General features: G+C 44.9%; 2 protein-coding genes across 2 annotated transcripts in view; one reads left to right on the top strand and one right to left on the bottom strand.

Annotated features, from left to right (window-relative positions):
- Positions 1-23074, top strand: part of ANO3 (anoctamin 3) — a 522514-nt gene that overhangs the window by 377293 nt on the left and 122147 nt on the right. The window lies entirely within an intron of this gene.
- Positions 1-23074, bottom strand: part of MUC15 (mucin 15, cell surface associated) — a 51458-nt gene that overhangs the window by 13853 nt on the left and 14531 nt on the right. Inside the window, exons 2-3 of the mRNA XM_068261586.1 lie at positions 4928-5669; positions 2455-2610 (exon numbers count right to left, since the gene is read on the bottom strand). Of these exons, the coding sequence (XP_068117687.1) occupies positions 2455-2610; positions 4928-5642 (871 nt within the window). The 5' untranslated portion in view covers positions 5643-5669. The remainder of the gene's footprint in view (positions 1-2454; positions 2611-4927; positions 5670-23074) is intronic.

Raw genomic sequence — 23074 nt, 5'->3', positions numbered from 1 at the left:
TGATGCATCATTCCCAAATATGCAAATCATCTCTTTCTGCCCTTGTAAGCATGGCATGCATCAAGAGCCACTGGTCTATTGCGAGCATATAGCTTATACATTTCACAGAATCCCATCAATCAAACATGCATACAGTTTTGGACATTCTATTTCTCATCAGTGCACGGCATGGATTGAGATCATATCACAAAATAGACAGAACTGATTATAGGGTAGTGAAATACAATTTGTGCTTTGCAGTCTCATGCATCCACATTATTTTGTCAATACAAGACAGCCTGGATTTTGTTAGAAATAATCCTCACTGTCGGTTAGTGGGTGCTGCAGATAACTGCAGGAACACATCTGCTAATTCACCAAGCTTTCAGCAACTCCACTATGTTCTGAAGTGTTCCCAGGTAAAAAAATTCTGTTCAGGTTTACTGAATCACTTACGTTCTACATTGTTCTGCAAACCCACTAGTAAATCAACTTACTGTCAAAACTGAACACTATTTGGTAGAGATGTTATATAATCCATTATGTATTTTAAAAAAGGCAACAAAAACAACAGTAGGGAGGATCAATATGATGCAAAAATGTCATTGAGATGCAAATATTTCATGCAGCATTATGTACATTTTTATGCAAATATATGCAGCTTGAAAATGGTCCAATTAATTTAAACCTGGGTGGGACTTGATTGGTCCGTTTTCAAGCTGCATGTATTTTCATAACAATTTACATAATCCTGTATGCATTCGGAAATATTTGCATCTCACTGATCATTCCTACAATACAGATATCTTTTTCTTGGGAATGGGAAAAAAGGGCGCAGGCAGCTAGTGGACAAAAAGGGCGCAGCCATTCACTCCCATAGTAAATAACGCTTAATGGGCGCCGAGCAGGAAAAAAGGGCGCCGGAGATAAATATAAATAACGTTTTATAAACGGCGCCCGGATATAACGTTTATAAAAATACTAAACATATTTATCCTATTTATAACTAAAACATTATTTAACATTTTATCCCTTACTGTTTGTAAAACATTATTATTCACAAAATAAAGCAATCAGTACGTAATGTAAATTGCAATATATTTTTTACAGTCATTATTTGTAAAACATTACTATCCACATAATAAAGCGAACACTAAGGGGGGGGTCTTAGGTTTAGGCACCACCAGGGGGGTCTTAGGGTTAGGCACCACCAGCAGGGTCTAAGGGTAGGCACCACCAGGGGGGTGGTTAGGGTTAGGCACCACCAGGGGGGTGGTTAAGGTTAGACACCACCAGGGGGGTCTTAGGGTTACTCACCACCAGGTGTGTCTTAGGTTTAGGCACTACCAGGGGGGGTCTTAGGTTTAGGCACCACCAGGAGGGGTCTTAGGTTTAGGCACCACCAGGGGGGTCTTAGGTTTAGGCACCACCAGGGGGGTCTTAGGTTTAGGCACCACCAGGGGGGTCTTAGGTTTAGGCACCACCAGGGGGGGTTTAGGTTTAGGCACCACCAGGGGGGTCTTAGGTTTAGGCACCACCAGGGGGTCTTAGGTTTAGGCACCACTAGGGGGGTCTAGGGGTTAGGGATAGGTACAGGGAGGGTTCTGTGTGAGAGTAGGGTTAGGTATAGTTACAGTACAATATACACCACCAGGGGGTGGTTAGGGTTAGGCACAACCAGGGGGGTCTTAGGGTTAGGCACCACCAGGGGAGTGGTTAGGGTTAGGCACCACCAGGGGAGTGGTTAGGGTTAGGCACCACCAGGGGGGTGGTTAGGGTTAGGCACCACCAGGGGGGTGGTTAGGGTTAGGCACCATCAGGGGGGTCTTAGGGTTAGGCACCACCAGGGGGGTGGTTAGGGTTAGGCACCACCAGGGGGGTGGTTAGGGTTAGGCACCACCAGGGGGGTGGTTAGGGTTAGGCACCACCAGGGGGATCTTAGGGTTAGGCACCACCAGGGGGGGTCTTAGGGTTAGGCACCAACAGGGGGTGGTTAGGGTTAGGCTCCACCAGGGGGGTGGTTAGGGTTAGGCACCACCAGGGGGGTCTAGGGGTTAGGGATAGGTACAGGGAGGGTTCTGTGTGAGAGTAGGGTTAGGTATAGTTTTATTAACATTTTTGTAATACATAATAATTTTTTTACAACACTTTTTAGGAACCTACTTATATATATATCATCATTATAAACAATATTTTCAGATTTTATTATAAGAAGAAACGATAAATTAAGATTATTCGCAATAAAATACAATTATAACGATCAAACTTATATTAATGATTTTTTAACAAACTTAATTATAAGTTTCACTTTTTAAAGAGGGAAGATTAACGATTTAACAAGTGCCGATTTCATACACATTATTTAATGATTTATAAATTTGTAAATCGTTATTTGTAAATATTTCTATAAACGATATTTACACCCCGCACCCTTTTTGTCCAGGCGCCCTTTTTGTACATACGCCTTTTTCCTACCTGGATCATTTCTGATGTCCTCATACAGCCGTCGATGGGAAAACTCGCTGGTTTTCCTAGATCCACACATGAAGTAAGCCACAAGGCACACTAAAGCAATTCCTAAAATTGATCCAATGATGGCTCCAAGCACGACCCCAGCGCTGCTTCCTGAATCTGAATCGAAAATATATTTGTAAATAAACAAATACTAGACTGAGAATGAAAAAAAGAGCTTTACATCAAGATATACATACTGTGGTGGTTTAAAGTAAGATTTTAATTTCATTTATAAAGTGTTAACCTTCTTAGCGGTAACTCGGGGTAAGCCGCCGCAGAGGATATCTCAGCCCCTGGTGGGGCGATTCACCCATTTAAAGTGCTGTACGCGCAGCTAGCACTTTGCTAGCCGCGCGTACAGCTTGATCACCCGCACGCAGCGGCGAACCCCCAATCCCCCCCCCCCCCCCCCCCGCCAGAGCCCTGCACTGCCCGGACCAATGACTTCCGGGCAGCGCTAAGGGCTGGATCAGAGGCCTCTGACGTCAGGACGTCGGCTGACGTCCATGACGTCATTCCGATCGTCGCTATGGCGACAGGAAAAGCCAAACAGGGGAACGCATTATATGCGCTTTCCCCTGTTTGCTATTGATGCCGACGACGATTGCACTAGAGGGACACAAGCACCCTCTAGTGTTGTTTCATGTTGCTACCACTCTGGTAGCTTTACATGAAACAAAAAGAAAACAAAAAAATAAAATGTATTTCTGCCTATTTGGCAGAATTAACCCTCCTGGCGGTTTATTAAAAATCCGCCAGGGGGCAGCAAAGTCTTTTTATTTTATTTTATTTTTTTTCCATGTAGCGAGACAAAGTCTCGCTACATGATAGCCGCTGCTCAGCGGCATCCCCCCAGCCCCTCCGATCGCCTCCGGCGATCGGAGATCAGGAGATCCCGTTCAAAGAACGTGATCTCCTGGAGGGCTTCCCCCGTCGCCATGGCGGCACCGACGTCATGGATGTCGTGACGTCATTGGGAGTCCCGCACTACCCCTCAGCGCTGCCTGGCACTGATTGGCCAGGCAGCGCACGGGGTCTGGGGGGGGCGTCACGGCGAAGCGAGCAGTGGGTAATCGGCGGCGATCAGAGGGCACACGCAGCTAGCTGCTTGCTGCAAAAAAAAATTATAAAAATTGGCCCAGCAGGGCCTGAGAAATCCCCTTGCGCAGCAGAGCCCGTGCTGAGCACGGGCTTACCGCCAGGGAGGTTAATGAACCGCCAGGAGGGTTAAAAGATATATCAGTGCTTCACAGGTCTTTTTGCAGTTTCATGGTGTTATTATAGCCCTATTTTTCCATTATTCCTTGTACGCACAATCGATTATTGTTGGCAGAGGCGTCTGGTTGGGGCCGGTTCAGCCAAGAATCTTCTGTGTAAACAGGATCCCCTAAGATCTACAAAAGGTGGGCATACATTGGTCGATATAGCTAGCGCTTCAAGGGAGGCATAGGGGACTCTCTTTTCTCTCCCTTAACCCCTTTTTCTCCCTCTTTCTCTTTCCTCTCCTCTCTCTTCCCCGGAATCACATTGAGGAGCATCTGATTCAATTATCGCTGCAGAGCATTTTGAGAGCCATAGACAGCAGCGGATTACCCTCTGCTCCTTCCCCTGAGTTCTTCCCCCATGGGGACCCTCTGTCTCTCTCTTATCACTCCTTCTTTTCTGTAACATGTAATGTATATGCTGACTACTCTGTATATGTTGTTACTGTATCATCGCCGATCCTGTATTTGCCAAAAACAATTCTGGTACAACCCCTGTTGTACTTGGCAAAATACATTATTCTGATTCAGATAGATCCCTCTCCAAACATTATCTGATCACAGAAGGATCTATCTGCATGATTTCCCTCCACACACTATACACAGATTGAATTGATTTGAGGCTAAGTTCACAGTGGGACGTTAAAGTCGCGCGTTAAAACAGCATTTAACGCAGAATAACTCACTGCAATGAAAAATCAATGCCCTGTTCACAGTGCACACGTTGCGTTGGTGTCTAACGCTGCACATTAAGTAAAAGTACTGCATGCAGTGCGTTATACACGTTATTAGCTGCGTTGGACTGTTTGCACATGCTCAGTAATGACTTGGAAGCATACTTTTCATTGCCTGTATTTTTTACTGTATCTGCTGTATGCGACGGTCAAATCTTTGAAAATCCATGTATTCCTGATGGATCTATCCCTGTTTTAACTGAACTGGCAGTTGTGTATTAGAAGCCCATAAAGCAATGTACTAAGAATAGCTCTGTGGTTCCCCCTCCTGCAGGTGTCACCCCTGGCATCTGCCTGGTATGCCTATGCCTAAAAACGGCTCTGGAACTAGCATAACGTCCTAGATATATGGCTTTACTTATTGTACAGCTGCTTTTCTAAGACACTAACCAAGCTTACAGACCAAGCTTGCAAATGCCAATCAGGTTTTTTTAGTACCTTTGCTAGTTCCTGACCAGTCACTTTGGTTTGTTGATGCAGAATTTCCCGTACTTTGTGAAAGCTCAGTAGTAGCTGGTAGCACAGTGGTGGCCAATGAGGAACTGTTTGAAGAAGGAGTTGGTGAATATGGGGTTTCTGGTGTTGTGATGTTGGTAAATGTAGTATTAGGAGTATATGTTGGGACCTTGGGAGTGGTCGTCTCACTGGAAACATTACTAGACGTGGTGTTGGTTGTCGCACCACTTGGTATAGTTGTGCTGGAGACATCTGGGGAAGTAGCATTGATAGTTGTAAAACTATCTGTAGAAGTAGAGACGTTTCCCGACGTGGGGCCAATGGTTATGTTGGGCTCATGTGAAAAGGTGGTTGCTGTACTGAATTCACTGGACAATGTTGAGTTGTATGTTGTTGAAGTTGCTGGAGTAGTTGTTTCATTGACATTCATAGAGGATGGAGTGTGCGTTCCTGCAGCCATTATATCAGCAGTAGATGTAGATAGGTATGTAATTCCAGTTTCAGGGACTCCAGTAGCCTTTAGAGATGTTGTTTTATCACTTCCACTTGTGGTGGTAAAATTGGTTGTAGATTTGTCATGGGTAGCCAGCTGTGTGATAACAGCAGTAGTAGAGGCAGTTTGCCCATGGCACCTTGTCCAAAAAACAGATATTGAAATCACAAGTAATAGCCCCAGATGTCTAAACGATGACTCCATTGTTTCTTGATGAGTGTAAAATAAAACCTGTAAAAAAAAATATATATATAGTCTAATCAGATTAATTTGCTTTTATTATCTATTCACATAATTATTGCACTAAATAACCCTCTGCATGAAATGACAGAAAAGGGGTTATGGGTCCTTGGGGGCTTATGTAGAAATCTGGCAGTCCCCTTTAATAAGGGTGCCCCCAGATGTCCGTCCCCATTCAGGTAAATAGATAAAGAGAGAGTCACTACCTATTTAGCATAAACTAAAAAAACATTAAAGTTTATTAAAAGGAACAAATATGTCTTCTCTAGTCTTCTGTTGTTCCTCTGTTACTCCTTTCTTCTTTTTTTTCTGTCTTATCTTTTACATCTCAATTAAAGAATCTCCTCCTGGCCAATTCTCCTTGTTATTAAAACTGCAGCGCGTTACTTGCTGCCCCTTCAGCCCCCAGCACCTCGGAACTCACTCAACATATGTCCACTACATGCCAGGTTCCTGGCACCATCACTCCCCGTCTCTCTGTTGACCCGCCGGATCCGAACGACTGATGCCAACACCCTCCGTGGTCCATATAGTGGACCAATGGGGAGCTCTGGTGGTAGCTATGAAGATGCTTTTGCTGGGATTCTAGTGTTTGACACTTTTTGCAATACAGCTAATTTTTCTTAACGATAGGCACTTTTGTGCTGGGATTGGCATGTTTATGAGGAATCAAACAGCCTGATAAACATTTTACAAGTAGAGGCCAATGGTGCTTTATTCACATACCTGCCTTAATCTCTTGCCTAGTTTCAGAAGTAGCTGCAGAGCAGGTTCATCCACAAGGCAACCTAGGCAGGTGCCTGGAGCCCAGTGGGTTTCAAGTGGCCCGGCTGCCACCTTCTCTGACCTTTCTCCCATCTTAGAACCATAAGGAGGAGCCAAAGCTACTACTACCTTGCCTAGGGCCCTATTTCATCTTAATCCGTCTCTAAGTAGCTGTTTGCAGCTGCAATGTAAGTAAATAGGTCATATGGTGCTGCTCCTTTGTCTGTGAAATAACGATCACAGCTGCTGAGGAGTTTCTCCATTCAAGTTAATGGACTTTCTGACTGGAACGTTAGGATAATTAAGGCAACTGATTAAAGTACTGATCACCTCCATACAAAATCAGAACACTGTCTATAAATCACTTAATCTTAAAGAGGCAACCCGATTTCAAACAGTCAGGCTAACGGACTGACTCGCTACCTCAGAGACCTCCGAGGTGTCGTGAGCAAGGCTCGTGATTCGGCTGTTAGGCCGCAATTTTTTGCATGTATCTGTCTTTTGGGTGATGAAATAAAGAGGTAATCCTCACTTGACTGGTGCTCGGATTTCTCTAGTTGTTCTGGAATTTGGACTTGTGTAAATATCCGGAGGCGCGGCAAGTTACCCAAACTCCCCCCTCCACCCCCACTGGCTGCCTTTATGCCATCTAGTGCCGACCTATTTCTCTATTAAATCTAACTACCTGATTTTAAGCAGTGTTAGCTTATCAACAGTTCTCTATAAATAGGTCTATAGGAATATCAGCTGACAGGCAGGAATGCTGAACACTCCCATATCAAAATCTGTGTTAGTAATCCTGTCATGTAACTGTGGTTCATATGCTAGTCTGGCATGTTTACACGCAAGCAAAGTGAAATAAGACTTGCCATTAACCACAGCAATCAATTGAGATGAATCGAAGGGATGACTTTTTCTCAGTAAAGGTACAGCTTCATTTTAAAGGACACCTGAAGTGAAAGCGATAGGGAGGCTGACATACAGTATGTATTTCTTTAACATCCCTGGCGGTCAATTAAATCCGACAGGGAGACAGCGCAGCACAATTTTTTTTTTTTTGTAAATCATGTAGCTAGCCTAGCGCTAGCTACATGATAGCCGCTGATCAGCAGCATCCCCCCACCCCCTCCGATCACCTCCGGCAATCAGGCCCATCAGGAAATCCCGTTCTGAACTTTCTGAAATTTCCTTTAGGGCTTCCCCCGTCGCCATGGCGACGGACATCATGACGTCAGAGGGAGTCCCGATCCACCCCTCAGCGCTGCCTGGCGCTGATTGGCCAGGCAGTGCATGGGGTCTCGGGGGGGGGGGGGCACCCTCTAACACGGCGGGTAGCAGTGAATCGGCGCGGAGCGGCGGCGATCGTAGGTAGCATGCAGCTAGCAAAGTGCTAGCTGCATGTATAAAAAAAATTATGCAAATCGGCCCAGCGGGGCCTGAGAAATCCTCCGCAGCGGCTTACCCCGTGTCCAGCACGGGGTTACCGCTAAGGAGGTTAAACAATGCAGATTGCCTGGCCGTTTTACTAATTCTCTGTCTTTAATACATTTAGCCATGGACCCAGAACTGGCATGTAGATCAGGTGTTTGACTGAAATTTGACTGGACTAGCCGCATGCATGTTTAAAGGATAACTAAAGTGAGAGGGATATGGAGACTGCCATATTTGTTTCCTTATAAGCAATACCAGTTGCCTAGCTGTCCTACTGATCCTCTGTCTCTATTACTTTTAGCCACAGACCCTGAACAAGCAGGCAGAAGATCAGGGGTTTCTGAGATTATTGTCAGATCTGACAAGATTGGCTGCATGTTTGTTTCTGGTGTTATTCAGACACTACTGCAGCTAATAGATCAGCAGGGCTGCTAGGCAACTGGTATTGTTTAAAAGGGAATAAATATGGCAGCCTCCATATCACTCTCACTTCAGTTGTCTTTTAAGGTTTGCGATTCAGACACTATTGATGCATGAAAGATTAGCAGTACACAAGGTAAATGGTTACCCTAGAGACTCAGCTTTTTTAATATGTATATATTGGGAGTATATTACTATTCTTTTTTTTGCAAATTAGGGCTTGTAATTATTGATATTGTAAAAAAAAAAAACACACTTAATGGAAAAAAATACACCTTTATTTCAAAATAAAATATTATCCCCATACATTGTACTAGGAAGATAATTTAAATGTTGTAATAACCAGGACAAACAGGCAAATACATTGTGTTGGTTTTATCTGTAATAGCACATTTTACTTTAAAACTATAGTGGCTGAAAACTGAGGAATAATGATTTTTTTCAATTTTTGTTCTCCTCGTTCCCTTTAAAATGCATACAAAATAATACAAATTCTTTTTAAAAAAGTACAACTCAAAGAAAGCCTAATTTGTGGTGAAAAAAATATACTGATCATTTTGGTGTGATAAGTAACGATAAATTTATTGACACATGAATGGGTAGAGCATAGTGTAAAAATTGCAATTGTTTTTAAGGGAACCTAAACTCAGAACGTCCTCTCTGCTCTAAAATATACGCAACAACATTATCTTTAAACAAAAAAACATTTCTTTGTTACAGCTGATACAAATCCTAAGATAAATCTGCACAGTTTCTACCTCCTGATTCGTGGGAGCAGACACATTGTTAACATCCTGTGCTTTCAAATGAGCTTATCTGCCATCTCTGCCAAGGCAGTCATGTGACAAAGGGTAGAGATCAAATTACAACTTGTGATTAGACACAAATGAGGGAGAATTAAACAGGCTAAATTCTCTAAATACATACAGGGTGCATTTCTCTGTTTTCCTTCTGTCCTGTGCAACATTTCAGGTGCACTTTAACAGGAAAATAATGAGGTGGGGAAGTGGTTAAAATATATATACCACACAATGAAAACCCAGGGCTTAGATCATATCATTTCCATTAGTGCTGCTTGCTTTTTATTGATATTATTACATTATTCCACATCAGATAATGATAACCTCCAAAACAATATTTTGGAACCCTATTAATGTTTCCGAGAAGGAAAATAGAGCCAGTATGTGTGGCTTGTAAAGTAATTACATTATACTATGCTTTGATGGCATATTAACTGACCATATAAATTGCAATGCAAACACTGGCAGAGTGGCATTCTTTGGCAGTGCTCCTAAATTCATGTGACTGTGTCCCTGTGTATTTCCTCTCTTCTTTTAGCTTGGTCATGTGACCACTTAAGTGTACTTAAGTACAGTAGTGCTTCACCTTGTATGGCTTTATAGCCTGCAAAATATTCAATGCTTGATTTGGCTGCTGCTTTGCTAGGGTGACTCATATGAACAGTTGCTGTGAAACACCTGACCTTGTTTCAGAAGTTCTCACAGTTACAGATGCTAAATAATCTGTTCTACACTACCTGCTTTTGCAGCACTAATTAATCAGTTGTTTGCTTTGTTATGCTCCTATGCAGGGGTGCTGTTAAGGTTCTTGTGGTCCAAAGCAGCACATTGTTAGCGCCCCCCCTTTAGAGGCCCCCTCTCCCTTTAATAATAGGTAACCAAAGGTGACCCCGACTCCCCCCCCACACATACACACAAAACGACTCCTCCCACAAAAAAAATGTTGTCGGCAGTATAGGTAAAGTAGTCAATAGTGCACCCCCCAGTGTCAATAGCCAAGTTTTCCCCCAGTATAGATAGCCCACCCTAGTATAGGTAGCTAAAGGCGTCCTCTCCCCTCCCATATGGGGCATTGGTGTCAGTGAGGGTATGTAGCCTCTTGCTGCTTCTCCATCTCCAACACTCACAGACCTGCAGATCACAGGTGACCTGAAGAGAGGAGAGCAGTGCACAGTAAGGGTCACACTTGCTGTAAAAACGTATCCATGAGATACGTTTTTAAAGATCCTTGAAAATGAAGGAAGCAGATCCTATGTTAAAAATAGGACCCACTTCCACTTGTTGATCTGTGTGCCGTGGAACATAGAGTCCGGACTTTGCATTTTTTCCTGGACCTGACGGGAAACCGTGCTTAATGAAAGCCAATGAGAATGGACACTGTTCTCACTAGGCTGGTCACCGCATCTGCTCACCCATTTTGCTCGCATCCACGCCGCCGTCATGATGTCATACTCACATGTCCCGATGCCCAGCGCCACCGCTCGGTCCCTTCTGAACAGCCCAGTGGCCAGGGATTCTCCATTGAGCTACAGCAGATCAATGGGGATCCTCAGCAACAGGGATAAATCTAATTGGTTTATGTTGAATCAATTAAAACTCTCCCTGTTGCTAGGGAGAATTGGCCTGTTGCAGCCTATGGAGAGCCATGCTGCTGGCCTCCGGGCTGCTGAAGGAACCCGGTGGGATGAGTGGCGGCGGCAAGACAAGTGATTGGCAATGCGTACGGGCTGACTTGAGTGATGCTGCTGACACCAGACGGATGCAGAATGGTCAGGTATTTTGCACAAGGTGGATGCAGAATGGACGGAACGCATCCGCCTTGAGGATGCACATTCTATTTCCGCTCTGCATCCGGATCAATGTGAACCGAGCCTAACCATGCAGCACACTTCAGAAGTGAGGTCATTGCTCTTTTCCTGCATCTGAAGTGTACTTCATGGTCACTGAGCTGCTCTCCCCTCTGCTCACGTTACCGATGATCGATTTGAGGTCTATGTTTGAATGACGGCGAGGTAGCAGCAGCCTTACAAATCACAGCAGCAGGCCCCTGCTGTGGGTGGCCTCAAGCTGCCCCTTGGTTTGCTTGGGTCAAGCAGCTCGGCCAGGGCAGTTTCTAGGCTAAAATGCACTCAGGGCGAGGGTGTTATAATTGCACCCCCGCGGAGCCAGGTATACATGCCCGCAGTATAAGTTAGCCAGGTCTAGTTGCACTCAGTATAGGTAGACAGCTATAGGTCCCCCCAGTATAGGTAGCCAGGCATAGGTGCCCCAGTATAGTTGCCCCCAGTATAGGTTAGCCAGGTAGGTGCCTCCAGTATAGGTAGCAGGTATAGTTGCCCCCAGTATAGGTTAGATAGGCAGGTGCCCCCCGGTATAGGTTAGATAGGTAGGTGCCCCCAGTACAGGTTAGCTAGGTGGGTGCCTCTAATATAGGGAGTCAGAATAGTTGCCCTCCAGTATAGGTTAGATTAGGTAAGTGCCCCCCAGTGTGGTTAGATTAGGTAGGTGCCCCCAGTATAGGTTAGATTAGGTAGGTGCCCCCCAGTATAGGTTAGATTAGGTAGGTGCCCCCCAGTGTGGTTAGATTAGGTAGATGCCCCCCAGTATAGGTTAGATTAGGTAGGTGCCCCCCCATGTGGTTAGCTTAGGTAGGTGCCCCCCAGTATAGGTTAGATAGGTAGCTGCCCCCCAGTATAGGTTAAATAGGTAGCTGCCCCCCAGTATAGGTTTGATTAGGTAGGTGCCCCTCAGTGTGGTTAGATTAGGTAGGTGCCCCCCCCCCGTGTGGTTAGATTAGGTAGGTGCCCCCCAGGATATGGTTAGATTAGGTAGGTGCCCCCCAGTATAGGTTAGATAGGTAGCTGCCCCCCAGTATAGGTTAGATTAGGTAGGTGCCCCCCAGTGTGGTTAGATTAGGTAGGTGCCCCCAAGTATAGGTTAGATTAGGTAGGTGTCCCCCAGTATAGGTTAGATAGGTAGGTGCCCCCCAGTATAGGTTAGATAGGTAGCTGCCCCCCAGTATGGAGGGGGGAGTCAGCCGCGGGTAGGGCAGCCCGACCTCTCCCTCCCTTCCACTCCGCGGGCCGCCCTCCGTGCTCCCCCCTCCGAGTGTGACTGCAGGGAAGAGCTGTGTACAGAGCGCAACTCACCTCCCTGGTTCCAATCGCCGCCGGTCTCCTCTTCTGTCTTCTCCTCACAGCCGCTGATGCAAACGCTGCTTCCGGCTAAACAGGAAGCAGTGTGTGTATCAGCGGCTATGAAGAGAAGAGGAGACCGGCGGCGATTGGAACCAGGGAGGTGAGTTGCGCTCTGTACACAGCGCTTCCCTTCCCTGCAGTCACACTCGGAGGGGGGAGCACAAAGGGCGGCCCGCGGAGAGGAAGGGAGGGAGAGGTCGGGCTGCCCTCCCCGAGGCTGCAGCTCCCCCATCCATTACAGCGCCCACAACTCCTTCAGCGCCCAGGGCGCCCGCACGGGCCGCACGGCCCTAGAAACAGGCCTGAGCACAGCGCCTCTGCCCCTGTGTTAAATCTAGCTATGTGATAAACTAGGATAGGACACCAGGCGACTCAGAAATGAGATCTGAATTGTGATCAACACTCCCTTGAATGCCATTTTAAGCAGATCATGTCTGATTGCCATGTTTATAAAGGAATGATCTCCTTTTTCACGGTGGTGCTTTCTTTACCTACTGTATGTGGTGACGTGCAGCCTCACTTGAATGGAGTCTTGAAACTGAAGTGCCAAACAGACGTTAGCCAAAAAGTAAGTGGCATCAAGTGGTTTCGACTTTGGCTGCAGATCATCACTATTTAAAGTGGCTAACAAGTGCTCTAAAAAATAACTCTGTTCTCCATTCTTTACACGAAAGCCAAGAAGAGTGTTCTCAACTTTTAGGCCCCGTTCACATCTAAAATCGCAAAACGCCGGCAGTGGAAAAATCACTGGACACATGACGGTTTTAGCGCGATTGCGATTAGCGGTGCTATGCATGCTAATCGCGATTGCTAATCGCGAATCGCCGGCAAACCGCTGCATGTAACATGTTTGCGGTTATCGCTAACCGCAAACGCGGCAGTGAGAACACTGCCATGCGTTACATGCTGCAGCGTTTTTTTAAATAAACGCTAGTGGTTTCCCTTGAGCTGGAATTGCGCGATTCCCGCTCAAGTGTGAATGGGCCCTCAAAGTGGCAGATACTGTTTGGCAATTTATAAAGTGGCAAACACACTGACTGTTACATTATGAATATGGCCATCACACCTGTTAACAATGTGTAGTATTATTATTTAGTTTATATAGTACTGACATCTTCTGCATCACGATATATGGTTTTGTTGTTAAAGTGAACCAGAGATGAAGCACCCTCATGTATTTTACCGTATATATCAGTGGGAACATTAGAGAAAACACCTACCCTGCTCTCTATTTCATTATTTACTGTTCAGATTGCTTCTTATCTGTTCAGATTGCTTCTTATCAGCCCAGATAAAATCCCAGACTGAGCATTCAGTCTGGCTTTGCTATAATGACACAGCCAGGGGCGTATCAGGGTAATATAGTGCCTATGGCAAACACTGAAATTGCGCCCCCCCTCGATCAGTCAGAGCTCCCTTCCCCCCTAAAAACAGCATATTTTCTCCTTTTGTTATGATTGCCTGTGTTTTTTTGGGTCAGGATATTGCTGAGGTTACTTTTTTGGAAATGGCTCTTCTTATTCACTCTATGTCTTCTTTTCTAACACTAAGCCAAGTGTGCCCTATATACCTAAGTTAAGTACCATGTTTCCTAGATAATTGCATTAGTCTGATCTGAGGTCTGAATGAAAAGGAGGCATGGAGGCAGGCATGGTGATGAAGCACAGGAGCAAACATTGTGCCCATGGTGCTGTGGCGCCCATGGCACAAGCCATGCCTGCACCCCTCTAGATACGCCTCTGTACACAGCTATAATGAATCCCGAGCAGAGCCACAAGTTGGCAGGCTTGGGCTTGAAAAGACAGCACAGAAGACAGACTCAGCTATAAAGATTCCTGAACAAAGCTAGACTGAATGCTCAGTCGGGGATTTTATCTGGGCTGATAAGAAGCAATCTGAACAGTAAATAATGAAACAGAGAGCAGGGTAGGCATGTTCTCTAATGTTCCCACTGATATATATGGTAAAATACATGAGTGTGCCTCAACTCTGGTTCCCTTTAAGGGATATTAAAGGTTATCCTTCACTGCTCAGCCTGCTTCTAATCAGCCCTGATAAAATCCCAGACTGAGCGTTCAGTCTGACTTTGCTCAGGAATCATTATAGCTGAGTCTGTCTTCTCTGTTTTTTCAAGCCCAAGTCTGCCCCTTTCTGGCTCTGCTATAATGACTCAGCTATAATGATTCCTGAGCAAAGCCAGACTGAATGCTCAGTCTGAGATTTTATCAGGGCAAATAACAAGCATGCTGAGCAGTGAAGAATGAAACAGAGAGCAGGGTAGGTGTTTTCTCTTATGTTCCCACTGATATATATGGTAAAATACATGAGGGTGCTTCACTTTAACTGTCTCTCTGAGGAGCTCAAAATCTGATTCCTACCATAGACATATGTCCATCGTTGTCTGAGGACAATTTAAGGGGAAGCTAATTTACTTATCTGTATGTTTTTGGTATGTGAGAGGAAATCCGAATGCCTGGAGGAAACCCATAAAGACACAGGGAGAACCTACAAACTCTGTGCAGATAGTTATCTGTAAAAGTGGCAATGATTGGTGAACATTTAAGTGTGGTGATCATTTAAGCTGATTGTTGCTTTTACATAAATCATAAAACTGATCTCCTGCGCACTCAATTCTTTCAAAATAAAACTTAAATAAAGTGAATTAAAATATCAATAGACCAACTAGCTTAATATGGCAGCACCCCTACGCGAAAGCACACATCCAATCACACACTGCAGTCACACCCAGCAATATCACACACCTTCAATCTCCACACACCACAAGATCTTGCTCCAATGTGATCGATGATCAGTGCCTCAGACAGCTGACTGCTCCCCCAATTAAAGCTGATTCCAAAAATAGTATAAAATTCATAAGTTCAAAGTCCCAAATAATTATTGGTAAAATGATGTGCAGAAAATATGTTCCATCTATTGATTAAAAAATTCTTAAAAGAAATAATAAATCAATAGTAGCTTTTGCTTGGTGATCTGATAGTGACCCTTTCATGTTAACCTCCCTGGCATTCAATTTCCTCAGGATTTCTGTGCAAAAAGGGATATAATTAATTTGCATAACTTTTTTTTCCTGTAACTTGCCAAAATGTGTCACGCAAGGGTCTAGTATACAGTGCAGGAGAGTATTGACATGTATGCACATAAATACTGTTCACAGCATATTTTGTATTGACGCATATAACCGTCAATACTGCCAGGGAGGTAAGTATTGGTGAGCAAAAGTAGGAGGACTAGCACAAGATAGATGGCCTGGGGACCAAAGAGGTAAATATCCTGCCCTAACACATAGAGAAGCAGGGGCGTTTCTAGGCTTCTGGGAGATCTGGGACACCCCTGGGAATGATTGTGCTGCAGGGGGGGCTATAACCAAGGCGACAGACGCCGGGGAGGAAGTCGGAAGAAGATGGAAACTGTGCCTGCGGAGAACAGAAGGTGAGTTTTAAGTACACTATGCTCGCTCCCCCTCTGCTCCGCCCAGTGCGTCCTCCTGCCGCTCAGTGTGATCCGGGGCATCATGGCAACAGGTTCGTGGGCGGTGCCCTGGATCAAAGGTAGACGCCACTGTAGAGAAGAGATGTAGAAGCCATGAAGCACAACACACAATACAAACCTACATACTGGAAGTTACTATGGGGATTGCATGATGAATCTGGTATTGTCACCACAGTAATGACCTTTATGATGATCTAATTTATTCTACATGATAGGCACTTTCATGATTCACTTTAATAAAACTAAATGCAGTTTAATAATACAAGAGACTTAAACTTAATGTGATATCATTTAGAGAAGGTTATTATCTCTTTTAATATACAATATAATTTGCCTGGCAACTTTACTGAGAGGCTATGAAAAGGTGATTGCATTGGGATGAATCATCATCCTCTGTGGAAGATGAGTAGCTGTGAGTGACATTTTTCTCTTTCTTTTTTTTTCATTTTCTTTTTTTACTGGTGAAAATAAGTTTACACAATAGGTACGTTTTACAGCATGTGCTAAAATGATAAATCAAGTTTTACAAGTTTGCTTTCAATAAAAGTGTATGTAAAATTCACAGCTGAAAGGTGGTCTATTTACAGACCTGATACAAATTCCAACTGAATAAGGAAGATCTCGCCGTCAGAATAGTCTCTTGATGTGAGGAGTTGGGGGCCAGCAGAAATGTCTCCTGCAAACATTCCTCAAGAATCACATGATCACATCACAATCAGGTGATCCATATGCACCTCTCTGATTGGCTGATAATGACATTATTGAATTAGTCATCTTTAGTGGGAACCTATCAGGGGTAGTAAAAGTGGCCGTACACTGCAGCATCCTTACAATGTATGCCTCATGCAGAAATAATTCTGAACCTGCCCTGCGGGATCCTTCTGAAGGTTGTGCTTGTGCTCCTCTACATGCATAAGCACGGCCACACTGTACCTGAGCAAGTACGGCTGGGCCTGTGCCTTAAAGAGAACCCGAGGTGGGTTTGAAGAATATTATCTGCATACAGAGGCTGGATCTTCCTATAAAGCCCAGCCTCTGTTGCTATCCCAAACCCCCCGAAGGTCCCCCTGCACTCTGCAATCCCTCATAAATCACAGCCACGGTGCTGACAAACAGCTTGTCAGAGCTGGCTGTGTTTATCTCAATAGTGTCAGTCTGCTGCTCTCCCTGCCTCCTGCAGAACTCCAGTCCCCGCCTGCATCCCTTCCCTCCCTGCTGAATGGAGGGAAGGGACTGGCGCAAGGACCGGAGCTATGCTGGAGGCGGGGGAGCAGCTGAGACTGACAGTACAGATGTAAACACAGCCTCACAGCACGGCTGTGATTTATGAGGGATTGCAGAGTGCAGGGGGACTTTAGTGGGGTTTGGGATAGCAACAGAGGGTGGGCTGTATAGGCAGATCCAGACTCTGTATGCAGATAACATTCTTTAAACACACCTCGGGTTCTCTTTAAGGCAAAATCTTTGTCTTTAGGCACAGGCACAACTGTACTCTCCCCGGGCACGTTACTGCCCCGCTCGTACATGATAAGGAGTGTGCCCATTCACACATATCTGACAGGCTCTTGGCGGATATGTTACAGGGGTCAGCATGTTGGCAACAGTTAGGCAATTCTGACATGTGAAGCCTTTTCAGGATCCAGAGACTTCCCTCTTCTTAGGCATCTCTCTCTCTATCTTTTTTTATACCACCTCACGTGCATTTAACAAACGTAGGCATGCATTACAGAATATTCTTAGTAGATTAGACATTAGATTGGATTTAAACCCTCAATCTTCTTGTTTCAAGAGAACCTGTGTCTGTTTATGGTATTAAACTAATGCCAAAGTATGCATGCCCTTTCCTTCTTTACTAAGCTGCTCTCATTTGCCAATGGTTGCTAGGACACTGCCTGCTTACCCTATCACTAGTATCACATGACTTGAGGTGGTGAAATGTATCCAATGGGAGCAGGTTAGTGAAGGAGGAAAGAATGGACACACCCTCCTTCACTAAGCTGTTCTCATTTGCCAACTGTTGCTAGGGCACCACCTACTTGTCTTATCACTAGTATCTATCACATGACTTGAGATGGTGAAACTTAGCCAATGGGAGCAGCTTACTGAGCGTGGACAGAGTGGACACAATTTACAACTGTCAGTTTGCGCCCTGCAAAAACATTTACAATATAAAGTTCAAAACACTGGGATGACAACACTGACGAAAAAGGAAAAGCCAATTTCCTGTAATTATCATGTGTCTCAATCTGAGTTTTATAACAAAAACATACCAAATGTGGTAAATACACAACTGCTACATGGTGGTGTATGTTAGCTATTTGAAAATGTAGGTATACAAAGAGGACTAGTACCATATGCTCATTAACCTACTGGCAGGTGACCCTCACTCTCCTTTATCATTGGTTATTCCACCATATACTGTATAAGACCACTGTTCCCACATATCTTTATATGGGGATGCCTGGTCCATGTTAATTCCTCACACCCAGCGATAAAAGCATATATTAGCTGTAAACTAAATGGATATTTTATAGAACTAGAAGCTTAGGGAAAATTGAATACTCATCACCACTTACACACACACATGCTTCAATATACTTCCCAGAAATCAAATAAAGGTGGATAAGCCAACACCTTCTCCAACGTCTGGAGCTATTATTGGAACATGAGATGCCTGTTCCTCATTGTCAGGTATATGGTCAGCCTTACGTAAGGAGCCAGGGACAGTCAAAACAGATAAAGTCACAAATGAACAGTGATTCATTGGCAGCTGTGACCTACATCCTTTAGTTTGCTAAATGTTGCTTTCCAACTATTGACAGTGTTCAAGGGGTTAAAACCCCAGGTCAGGGATCAGACAGAGAGTATAACAGGCGGAAATGGCAGCGCTTTCAAATATGGGCTGCACCCCAATTAACCAGCTGCATAGATGTGCAGAGCCCAAAAATGGGCAGATAACACAACTTGCATTCAAAACAGATGGCAACAAAGGAGGACAGATTGTTCAATACTAGACTCTTCCAGGACGATGACGTGACCTCTCGGAAGAGACCTAACTACTAACTGACAATAAACATACTGGTAGTTAAAACCTGGGGCTGCTAGCCCATAAATGGTCTACACATTTTTTCTAAAGAACAACAGGAAATAGGCAGCGCTCCTAGTCAGGCTGCAAATGAAATGAAACCAACAGAGGTGTGCAGCGTCCCCTAGGGACTTATACACACCTTGAATGTAAATCAGATGCAAACTATGCACTAATCCCTATTCTAAATAAATTTAATGCAAACTGATACACATGAATGCAGCTAACCATAAGTAGACTTACATTTTTGTACAATAGCAGGAAATGGCAGTGCTTCCAAATATAGGCTGCACCCGAATAATTTCAACAGTTCTTTTTCCACCTACTATTTTGGTACTTTTTTAATTGCAGAGTGCTGAAACGTTATTTTAAACAGAAGATGTAAAATCATTTCCAAGAAGAAAATTTAGGAGAAAAGGTTTATTGAATAAGGCCTGGTTCACATTAGTGTTTTGTGCCAAAGCTTTCAGTTCCAACGGATCCATTGTCCGTTCAAACGGATCCATTGCGGACCAGTTTAAATCCGTTTAAATCCGTTTCTGTTCTGTTTCAGTTCTGTTTGTATCCGTTTTGCATACGTTTTGTGTCAGTTTCCGCTTTAAAGGGGAAGTTCTAAAATCAGCATTAAAGATCGCTATATATACACCAGAGCTCTGAATGATCTGTAAATACATTGTGGTCATTGTTGAGGAGAGAGCTTGCTGTTTGGATAATGGATCCAGTGTATTTCTACAGCTTCTGGCTTGGAATAGCCAAATTTTTTAATTTTCACCTACTACTATGTGGGAGGGAGTCATGCTCTTCGCAGGAGATGGTGGGTGCACCCTCTACTTCTTGAAAGGTTGCCCCTGCACTTGGACAATCAGGTCCTAGATGCTGTATGGCCTGATGTCTTCCATCTCTTTCCAGAAATCAATGAACTGGGATGGATCCCACTCCTGCAGCACTGCTAGGCACATGTGCCAAGGAAGCCAAAATGGCCACTGTACAGGGCCGTGCCGACACAGAGGCCGACGAGGCTGGAGCCTCGGGGCGGAAGTCAATGACAGTCTGTGTCGGGCGCAAGGAGCAGGATTGTTTTGCCTGGCTGCCCGCCTTTCTCTCCCCTGTGGTCACGCTGCCTGCGCCCCCGACTCAGTTCACAAAGTACTGACCAGGCTGTCTGCGGGGGATGACGGAGCTGAGTGTATACATTCCACGCCGCTCTGTGCCTGTTGCCATGGTCACCGATGCCGCCCGCCGCCACCCCCCCTCATAGAGAAAGCCAGCGTGCATCTCTCTGGCAGTGGCACAGGAGAGACGTCAGCGGCCTGTAGTTGTGCGGGGACTGCCTCCCGGAGGCAGAGCAGGGCTACGGCAAGATGGCTGCCGAAGCCCTGCGCTAGAGACTATTTGTGTCTCCAGTACAGGGCTTCGGGAGCCATCTTGCCGTAGCCCTGCACTCTTCCTCTCAGCGCGGGAGATGTGCTGAAGGAGGATCGTCGCTGGAGGAGCTGCACGGGGGAGGCTGGCCAGTGGCCATGTGAGTGAATTTTTTTTTTACAAGTTTATTATCTATTGAATGCTCCCCACATAACTATTATTGTCTGGTGACTGCTCCCACATAACGATTATTGTCTGGCGAATGCTCCCCACATAGCGATTATTGTCTGGTGACTGCTCCCACATTGCAATTATTATCTGGTGACTGCTCCCACATAACGATTATTGTCTGGTGACTGCTCCCACATAACGATTATTGTCTGGTGACTGCTCCCACATAACGATTATTGTCTGGCGAATGCTCCCCACATAGCGATTATTGTCTGGTGACTGCTCCCACATTGCAATTATTATCTGGTGACTGCTCCCACATAACGATTATTGTCTGGTCACTGCTCACACATAACGATTATTGTCTGGTGACTGCTCCCACATAATGATTAATGTCTGGCGAATGCTCCCCACATAGCGATTATTGTCTGGTGACTGCTCCCACATAACGATTATTGTCTGGTGACTGCTCCCACATAACGATTGTCTGATGAATGCTCCCACATAATGATTATTGTCTGGTGACTGCTCCCACATAAGGATTATTGTCTGGTGACTGCTCCCACATAAGGATTATTGTCTGGTGACTGCTCCCACATAACGATTATTGTCTGATGAATGCTCCCACATAACGATTATTGTCTGGTGACTGCTCCCCACATTGCAATTATTATCTGGTGACTGCTCCCACATAACGATTATTGTCTGGTCACTGCTCCCACATAACGATTATTGTCTGGTGACTGCTCCCACATAACGATTATTGTCTGGTGACTGCTCCCCACATAATGATTATTGTCTGGTGACTGCTCCCCACATAACGATTATTGTCTGGTGACTGCTCCCACATAACGATTATTGTCTGATGAATGCTCCCACATAACGATTATTGTCTGGCGAATGCTCCCCAAATAGCGATTATTGTCTGGTGACTGCTCCCCACATAGCGATTATTGTCTGGTGACTGCTCCCCACATAACGATTATTGTCTGATGAATGCTCCCACATAGCGATTATTGTCTGGTGACTGCTCCCACATAAGGATTATTGTCTGGTGACTGCTCCCACATAACGATTATTGTCTGATGAATGCTCCCACATAACGATTATTGTCTGGCGAATGCTCCCCAAATAGCGATTATTGTCTGGTGACTGCTCCCACATTGCGATTATTATCTGGTGACTGCTCCCACATAACGATTATTATCTGGTGAATGCTCCCACATAACGATTATTGTCTGGTGACTGCTCCCACATAACGATTATTGTCTGGTGAATGCTCCCACATAACGATTATTATCTGGTGACTGCTCCCACATAACGATTGTCTGGTGACTGCTCCCACATAATGATTATTATCTGGTGAATGCTCCCCACATAGCGATTATTGTCTGGTGACTGCTCCCACATTGCGATTATTATCTGGTGACTGCTCCCACATTGCGATTATTATCTGGTGACTGCTCCCACATAACGATTATTATCTGGTGAATGCTCCCACATAACGATTATTGTCTGGTGACTGCTCCCACATAACGATTATTGTCTGGTGAATGCTCCCACATAACGATTATTATCTGGTGACTGCTCCCACATAACGATTGTCTGGTGACTGCTCCCACATAATGATTATTATCTGGTGAATGCTCCCCACATAGCGATTATTGTCTGGTGACTGCTCCCACATTGCGATTATTATCTGGTGACTGCTCCCACATAACGATTATTGTCTGGTGACTGCTCCCACATAACGATTATTGTCTGGTGACTGCTCCCCACATAACAATTATTGTCTGGTGACTGCTCCCCACATAACGATTATTGTCTGGTGACTGCTCCCACATAACGATTATTGTCTGGTGACTGCTCCCACATAACGATTATTGTCTGGGTGAATACTCCCACATAACGATTATTGTCTGGTAACTGCTCCCACATAACGATTGTCTGTTGACTGCTCCCACAAAACGATTATTGTCTGGTGACTGCTCCCACATAGCGATTATTATCTGGTGACTGCTCCCACATTGCGATTATTATCTGGTGAATGCTCCCACATTGCTATTATTTTCTGGCGAATGCTCCCCACATAGCGATTATTTTCTGGTGAATGCTCCCCACATTGTGATTATTTTCTGGTGACTGCTCCCACATAACTATTATTATCTGGCGACTGCTCCCCACATAACGATTATTTTCTGGTGAATGCTCCCACATAACGAATGTGAATTGTCTGGGGAAAAGCTGCGTTATGTGAATTGTCTGGGGAAACGCTGCGCCATTATGTGAATTGTTGGGGAAACGCTGCGCCATTATGTGAATTGTCGTGGGAAACGCTGCGCAATTATGTGAATTGTCTGGGGAAACGCTGCACAATTATGTGAATTGTCCGGGGAAACGCTGCACCATTATGTGAATTGTCCGGGGGAAACGCTGCACCATTATGTGAATTGTCCGGGGAAACGCTGCACCATTATGTGAATTGTCTAGGGAAACGCTGCGCCATTATGCGAATTGTCCGGGGAAACGCTGCACCATTATGTGAATTGTCTGGGGAAAAGCTGCGTTATTATGTGAATTGTCTGGGAAAACGCTGCGCCATTATGTGAATTGTCTGGGGAAACGCTGCACAATTATGTGAATTGTCTGGGGAAA

Source organism: Hyperolius riggenbachi, chromosome 11, assembly GCF_040937935.1.
Source record: "Hyperolius riggenbachi isolate aHypRig1 chromosome 11, aHypRig1.pri, whole genome shotgun sequence".
Taxonomy (NCBI): domain Eukaryota; kingdom Metazoa; phylum Chordata; class Amphibia; order Anura; family Hyperoliidae; genus Hyperolius; species Hyperolius riggenbachi.
The sequence above is the reverse complement of the archived record's forward strand: the minus strand, read 5'-3'. Positions and strand labels throughout refer to the sequence as shown.